We start from the raw sequence: 7,999 nt of genomic DNA, 5'->3' as shown, positions 1-7,999 counted from the left end.
ACCAAACACCACCGCCACCTGCGCGAGGCCCAGCAGGCACAGCGTCGACATTCGCACTTTCGCCACGGGCGCCACTGGGAGACCAACGGGGCCGAGGATAGCGGTTTCGCCTCGGCCGGCGCCCTAGGAGGCTTGAGAATTGCAGCCTAGGGGGCCTGGAGATTGGCCGCATCCCCCGGAGAGTGGGCTTCACCACGGCTGTCCAGCTGCTCTGGCCTGGGGCCGTTGACGAATCGGCGGCGACGAAAGCAGCGGCTAGTCCCCGAAGAAAAGGGGGCGGGGCGAAGGGGAGGCGGCCGGGCAGAGCTGGGGAGATTTGAGTGGCGCGTTGAACGGGCGCAGATTCGTCAGGCGGGCGGGGCGAATGGGTGGACGAGACGCGGGCTCCTCTGCTCCTCTTGCCTGCCCCTTCCTTGCGCGGCCAAACGTCCCAGAGGCTGCAGATTCGCCACAGGTTCTGGCCCCAGCTCTTGCCTCCCTTTACCCGCTTGGGTGAAGTCAAGAAAATAATGCCTGTTTAGGCAAGCCCTGTTGACAAGTCAGCCACTTTTCTGGATTTTCTTCCAATACAATTCGGGGGACTGCCCAACTCCGACCCGAGGAAAGTGGCTATGGCCCAAAGCCCCTCAGAGTCCGATGAGGATTTCCGGCTGAGCATCGGGGCCTGAGTAATCCCGGGGAGCCGGCCTCACGAATCTGCGAGCCTGTGGGCGGGGCCGCGGCGCCTGCGCAGAGGGCGTGGCCAGCGTGCGGCCCGGCGTCGCGGGGCTCTTCCTGGAGGACCCACCGAAACCGGCGGCCGGGCAGGGGCGCCCGTGAGATGGAAACGACAACCAAGAGCGGTGACTCAGGCTGCTGGCCTGGCGCCGCACATAATGCAGGGAGCGTTTTCCTTTCGCGATCCCCCTGGGGCCACTGGCTGCTTAAGATGCCCACTTGGCAGATGGGGCGACTGAGACCTGCAGAGGGCTCCGCCTTTTGCCTGCACTCGGCCACTACTAGTCTTAAAGTTGGATGATAAACGCGGTGGGGCTTGCAGACCCTCGAGTGGGTCCTGTAAAAAGTAAACTCGGTTTTACAGGAACTAGGTGAGCGGGGCGCATCGTGGTCCCAGTGCCCGCCGTTTTCAGTGGGATCGGGGTGAGGGTGTGGGGGGGAACTAGCCTTACGCGGTCTCGCCGCTCGAGGGCAGCACCGTTCCAGGCTTACGGTGGGACCCGGGGCCTGCGGTCGCGCGGGGCTGGGCACCCTTTATTTCTGTCTTGGACGCAGGGTATTCTGGTCTCCAGGTAATGGCATGCCCAGGAGGCCCCTCTGCTTGAGCTGAGGGTGCGCTAGGTCCCAGACATCTCTGTCTACATCTCTCGCTGCATTACTTTGGGCAAATCATTGACCTCTCAGAGCTTCAGATCCTTACTCAGAAATGGATATTGATGTCACGCAGGATTAATGTAGGCATTAAAAAAAAAAAAAAAGCAGCCCTAACCAGTTTGGCTCAGTGGATAGAGCGTCGGCCTGCGGACTCAAGGGTCCCAGGTTCGATTCTGGTCGGGGGCATGTGCCTTGGTTGTGGGCACATACCCAGTGGGGAGTGTGCAGGAGGCAGCTGATCGATGTTTCTGTCTCGTCGATGTTTCTAACTCTCTATCCCTCTCCCTTCCTCTCTGTAAAAAATCAATAAAATATATTTAAAAAAAAAAAAAAGCATAGGAAAGGCCCTGGAAGCCTTGTCCATGCACATTTATCATTTTAAGCAATAGGAAAAGAGAAAAGGGGGTACTTGTTCAAGATGTCACACCATAAGAATAGAAGAGATAGGACTGGGACCTTTTAAATTTTCGAGGAAAACGAGGCTGAACAAATGAATTCACATGGAAGCATGGGTGATGAGATCATACTGCTTTCTCGTCCAAGTTGAAAGGTATTGGCTCCTTTTCTCAAGTCAAACAGAAAGAGATTCCCCGTGTGATGGCAAAGGTAACCCAAGTTTTCACTGACGTGCAGTGTGGTTCTGGGCAAGATCCTCAGCCTCTTGGACCCCAGGTCCCTTACCTCTGAAATGGAAATAAGAAGGACTTGTCTCTTCAGGTGGTTATGAGGGTTAAATGAGATAACCTGTGAAAAGCCCCTACTATGTAATAGTCACACAAAGGAAAAAACTTAAGTCTTTCTAGACCAGCCACAGGCAAACTACGGCCCGCGGGCCGGATCCAGCCCGTTTGAAATGAATAAAAATAAAAAAATAAAAAAGACCGTACCCTTTTATGAAATGATGTTTACTTTGAATTTATATTAGTTCACACAAACACTCCATCCATGCTTTTGTTCCGGCCCTCCGGTCCAGTTTAAGAACCCATTGTGGCCCTCGAGTCAAAAAGTTTGCCCACCCCTGTTCTAGACTCTCAATGGAAGAGAGACCCTGGGCTCAGGAACAAGAGCGCAAAAGCCCTTTGCCTTGGAATGACTCAGGCTCTACATTCAGAAGCTACTGGCCAGAAGGGGGTCACACTTGGAACCTACTCTCCCACACCCTTGCCCAGCACCCAGTCTCTACTGGTCTCTTAGGAACAAGGCGCCCGATCCTAAGAAAGCCTCCCCTTCCCTCCATTCACAGCTACAGACACATCTGTGAAACACAATTTATTATACAAACAAGGTGCATCAAAAACTCAGTGTCAGAATAGCTCTGTATTCCAAGGGTTAGGGACTGGACCCCCCTTAAAACCTCCTCACCCCATCCCTTGCCAGGGAGTCAAGCTGGGAACACAGGCCCTCAGTCTCCAAAGACCCCCAAGACTGGCACAGAAGAGGGAGAGCAGATATAGAAGCATTAACTGTGGGTCTGGGGAGTTGGACAGGCACTTGAACCTCCAAAAATAGGGAGGCTCCTAGAACAGGCTGGACCTATGCCTGGGCAGAACACCCAATCCCTCTCTAGAACTAAAGCAAGAGTGTGAAACCCATCAAGACTGATAGGTGTGGCCAGAGTGGCTCAGCGGTTGAGCATCAACCTATGTACCAGGAGATCATGGGTGTGCAGGAGGCAGCCAATCAATGATCCTCTCTTATCATTGGTGTTTCTGTCTCCCTCTCCCTCTCCCTTCCTCTCTGAAATCAAAAGGAAGAGGGGAAAAAAGGAGCATGTACCGCTTGCAGGTTCATCCCCGACTAGTTGGGGCAAGTGTGGGAGGCAAGCAGTCAATGGGTCTGTCTCACATGGATGTCTCTCGCCCTCCCTCCCTTCCTTTCATTCTCTCTAAAAAGCAATGAAAAAATAGCCTCAGGTGAGGATTTTTAAAAATTAACAAATAAAAATAAGGGGAGGGTTGGCTGCCTTCTAGGGCAGTTGGATGGGCATGTAATCTGACCTCCACATCCTGTATAGGGGCGAGTGGCTAGGGGTCAGCACCACAGGTCTGACCAGGGTCTCCCTGCCTTTCTTCCACTTAGTGTATGAACCTTAGACTGAAGACCTTCCACTTTCTCCCTTGCTCCTCCCAGGCAGCCAGGGAGCAGTGGTCTAGACCAGGGGCCTTCGGCTGACCCCTGAAGAAGGCAGTGCTTGTAACTGGTGGCTAACACACCTGTCACACAGCCTGTAGCTCCCCCTGCAGGCGACTCAACTCCTCTAACTCCTGCTTGTGGCGGTCTGTTTTGTGTGCCACCAAGGAGCGGTAAAAATGCAGGGCAAAGGCCACAAACACCAGCCCCACAGGTACCATGATTGCCGTGGAGGCCATGGCTGCTTGCCATCCTGGTCCATGGACCCCACTACCACCACATGCTTGCTGGGGTGGGCAGGCCTCAGATGGCACAGCCTGTGGAGGGGCTACTGAAGCAGAGGGTGGATGAGAAGCTGGACGCAGGGAAGTGGCCATTGGTGGCAGAGTCCCAGGCACCTGGGAGGCAGGTACCACAGGTGCTGGCTTGCCCATGGGGGCCCCAATGGGCACAAACTTGACCCAGCCAACAAGGACAACTTCAGCGAGGAAGAGGAAGGTGCCTAAGGCAGTGGAGAAGCCCCAGGCCAGCTCCACGTAGCGGTGGAGTCGCTGGTGTGGAGACTGGTGGACAGAGTTGAGGTTGTGGATGTTGCTGACAGCTTCAATGTGGGGCAGCAGACACGTGGAGACCATGAGTGCAAAGAGGTGCACAGCCACTAGCACAGTGGTGCAGGCACTAAAGGCCACCAGTAGGCCTGGTGGGTATTCGTAGTTGTTCTCCAGTTGTACTTCCACCATGGCCACCTGTGGGGACAAGAGGGGATGGACTGAGTGCCTATAACTTCCTGAGCAGGAGCAAGGCTGTATCCTTAGGACCTAGAACAGTGCCTGGCAGAAAGACTCTCAGTCTTGCCCTGGCCAGGTAGCTCAGTTGGTTAGAGTGTCGTCCCATACACCAAAAGGTTGCAGGTTTGATTCCTGGTCAAGGCACATACCTATGTTTGGGTTTGATCCCTGGTTGGGGTGCATACGGGAGGCAACCAATAGCAATAGCAGTTTCTCACATTCTCTCTCTCTCTCTCTCTCCTCTCTCTCTCCCATCTTCCTCCCATCCAAGTACTAACCAGGCCCAACCTTGCTTAGTTTCCAAGATTAGATGAGATCGGACCCATTCTAGGTGGTATGGCCATAGACTTCTCTCTAAAAAGAAGGGTATTAGCAAAAAAAAAGACCCTCAGTCTTTGTCGAGTGCACGAATGGGCAGCCTTGGGAAGGCTCTGGCCTGTCTGGGCCTTAGTTCCCCCACCTAGCTATTAAAACAGCTGGATGACATTTTTCTGACAATCTTACCTTGTTATAAACATAGGGGTTAAAAAGCAGATTCTGGAGCTGGGCTGCCTGGGGTCATTCTCAGATCTACAAGCTGTGTAGTCTTGAGCAAGCGACTTAGTCTCTCTGTGCCTCAATTGCCTCATCTGGAAAATGGGGATTGATAATAGCACCTATCTGCTTTATAAAATTGTGAAAATTGAATTAATAGACATCAAATGATAAGAATAGTGCAAGGCACATAGTAAGCACTAAGTGTTTGCTGTTATTATTAGAGTTAACAATAAAGTCCAAGGCCAGTTTGCAAATTGGCGTACCATGAACCCAAGAATTAAGTTGCCAATTTTTAAAACTCAAGAGATTTTGCCCTGGCAGGATGCTCAGTGGTTAGAGAGACCCACAGGTCGCAGGTTCGATTCCCAATTCTTGGTCAAGGGCCAAGGGCACATACCTCAGTTGCAGGTTGCATCCCCTGGGTTCGGAAAGGGACCTCCTCCAGGAGGGAGGCAATCAATCCATGTGTCTCTCTCATGCCAGTATTTCTTTCTCTCCCTCTCTCTCTCTCATCCCTCCCTTCCACTCTCTCTAAAAATCAATGGGAAAAAAAATCCTCCGGTGAGGATAAAAAAATAAATAAAACCCAAGATAGTTCATAGAAATATCCCAATTTCCAGATCCTCTTAAAAATTTGGAGGATCTGGTTACAGCCGGTCCGCATTCTTCCATGACAACTATCAGCTAGAACTGAGTCGTGGCTGCCGCCTTTGAACAGGGCAGGGTCTCTTTATAGCCACAGTCCCTACAAAACCAGTTTGGCTTCCATATTACCTGCCTGGATCCTGTTCAAGGTTTGTATAAATTTAGCCTCTAGAACTAGACTGCCAAAGTTCAAATCTCGCCACTTGCTTGCTGTGGGGCTCTGGCAGGTGCTATAACATCTCTGGTCCTGTTTTCTCATCTGCAAAATCACCATTAATAGTGGTGCCTATTTCGTAGGATAGTAGATAACACACATAAAAGCCCTAAGCACAGTGCCTGGTACTTAATGACAGTTTAATACTATTTGTCTGTTATTTTCATTCACCCAGGCCACCTGAATTCCAGAATCTGGATCTTTTCCCGATAATTCTTGCAGGACCCATTAGCTTGCTCTGGGGCTGAGGGAAGGAGGAAGGTGAAGAGCCTGGAGAGTGGTGATAGAAAGACAAGGATGAGTGTTTTGGGAAACTGGGCCATGAAGGGCATTAGCAGGTGTCTCCCACAGACGGGCACCTGGGCCAGGCCTCCTCCTGCTTTCTCCCATAGCCTGACCCAGGCTTGTTTTCTCCCGGCACGACCGGAGCCAGTCCTGCCCCCACAACCTACTCATCTGGCCTCTGGATCCTGCAGAGAAGATCCTGGCCTTTAAGCGGTCACCCCAGCAACATGCAAGTCCCGCAGCAGGCCAGACTGAACCATGGGGTGGATGGGGGTGGGGACCTCCCTTAGATGGGTCCATGAGACTGCCTCTCTTCCTCTCCAGACGGCACAGAGGAAGGAGAGCCAACTCCCTGTCCCTAGATGACTCCATGTTAGGAAGGGGAGACTGGCCTGTGGATCCTGGGCCCCCACATAAAAAAAAAAAAAAATCATAGACCTAGAATGAGCCTTGGGGATAGAGACTTTCCCTCTGATCATTTTAAATACAGAGGCTGTGGCACCGAGAAGGGTAGGGACTAACCCAAATCACCTAGTGCTCTGACCCTTCTATCCTCATCTCAATTTGCCCCCCAAAACAGGTTCCTGTAAGGATGCCCCCCCCCACACACACACACCTCTCTCCTGCCAGCCAATTAACAGGTAGTCTGAGCCATCTTTGATGTGTATCTTGCTCTAACATGCTTAGATCTAGGGTTTGAGGACAAGAATCAGCTCATCCTAGGACAGGCACTTGGCAGACTACAGAGGGCACACCCTCCACCATCTCCCAGTTTCCCACTGACCTGCAAAGTGGGGGAGACCTGCCCAGGGTCTCCGGCGACGGCCACGAGCAGGAACGAGCTGACTCCTCACCCAGGGACCTCCCTCAGTCCCACTTCCCAAGGCCTCCTCTGGGACCGTTAGCTGACATCATCTTCCCACACCACCAGTTTATCAGCTCGGGAATCATGTAATCAGTTTCCTAATCAGCTTCTTCCCCCACAGACTTCCTCACAGGCATCCTCTCCTCCCAAAGCTTCCTGGGCTACACTCAGCACCCTTTGTACCTGCTGGGTAGATGCCTTCCTTGGGATGGGCCGCACTTTCAGTTGGGTGACCACCCCATGTTTATTTTCTCTAACCCCACCCCCAGCGGTTGATACAGTCCCTCCCCAGCTCTGATTTGCCTTTGAACCTCTCATGGCCGGGGTGGGAGTGGTGTCTAGTAACCACTCTGCCTGGACCAGGCTTTTGGACCTTTGTCCCACCCGTGCACATGCAGCCCCCTTGGTGGGTTATCTATCCCCACGACGTGATCTGTATCCTCCATGACATTTTTAGCACTTGTTTATCCTCCCTGTGGCCCAGTGTGTGCCAGGGGTCTGTTCACACACCCCCTCCCCCAATTAAAAAGGGATTTGTCATCCCTTGGGAACTTGTTCGTTCCCCCCTTAAAACCCAGTCATTCCCTTTCCTTTGCCCAGCCTCCCTTGGGTACCCGTTTACTTTGCCTATGGCCCCCTTCCTCACCCCCACCCTGTGCGCCCCACCCCTCCCCTCACCATGGCGAAGCCCGAGAGCAGGGCAGACGTGCGGCTGGAGGCTTTGAGCTTGGCCCGGCTGAGGTAGAGGCGGCGCCAGCTGAGCGCCCGCAGCGAGTGCTGACTGGCCCCCATGAGGTCCAAGTAGCCGCGGTGCACGAACTCCCGGTACGTGGCGGAGCCCGTGGGGCACTCGGCCTCCGGGTTCAGCGGGGCCTGTTCGCCCGCGTCCCCCTGGCCGCCCTTCATCCTGGGGGGCCGCAGCACCAGGGGGCCTGGGCAGTCAGGGCGGGGTCGAGTAGCCTCGGGGCGTCCAGGAGGGTCGGTCCAAGTCGGGAGGAGACCCCATCCCCCTGCGGGGCGAGCCGCGATGTGGGCGGCAGGTGCCCAGGAAGAGGCAGTCGGGACTGAGCAGAACGAGTAGGCGTCTGCCGGGAGCCCCAGGGGCCGAAGCGGGACAGCAGAGGCCGAAACAGGAACTGGGGCAGAGGCGGAGCCGGGGTGGCC

General features: G+C 53.9%; 1 protein-coding gene across 1 annotated transcript; it reads right to left on the bottom strand.

Moving 5' to 3' along the window:
* Positions 1-2,625: 2,625 nt before the first annotated feature.
* On the bottom strand, positions 2,626-7,958 carry ORAI3 (ORAI calcium release-activated calcium modulator 3). The gene is made up of 2 exons (XM_036310165.1): positions 7,514-7,958; positions 2,626-4,247 (listed from the first exon to the last, which is right to left on the bottom strand). The coding sequence occupies exons 1-2, from the start codon at positions 7,739-7,741 to the stop codon at positions 3,588-3,590; spliced, it is 888 nt and encodes a 295-aa protein (XP_036166058.1). The 5' UTR covers positions 7,742-7,958; the 3' UTR covers positions 2,626-3,587.
* Between the last annotated feature and the right edge of the window lie 41 nt (positions 7,959-7,999).

Source organism: Myotis myotis, unplaced genomic scaffold, assembly GCF_014108235.1.
Source record: "Myotis myotis isolate mMyoMyo1 unplaced genomic scaffold, mMyoMyo1.p scaffold_m19_p_5, whole genome shotgun sequence".
Classification (NCBI taxonomy): domain Eukaryota; kingdom Metazoa; phylum Chordata; class Mammalia; order Chiroptera; family Vespertilionidae; genus Myotis; species Myotis myotis.
The sequence above is the reverse complement of the archived record's forward strand: the minus strand, read 5'-3'. Positions and strand labels throughout refer to the sequence as shown.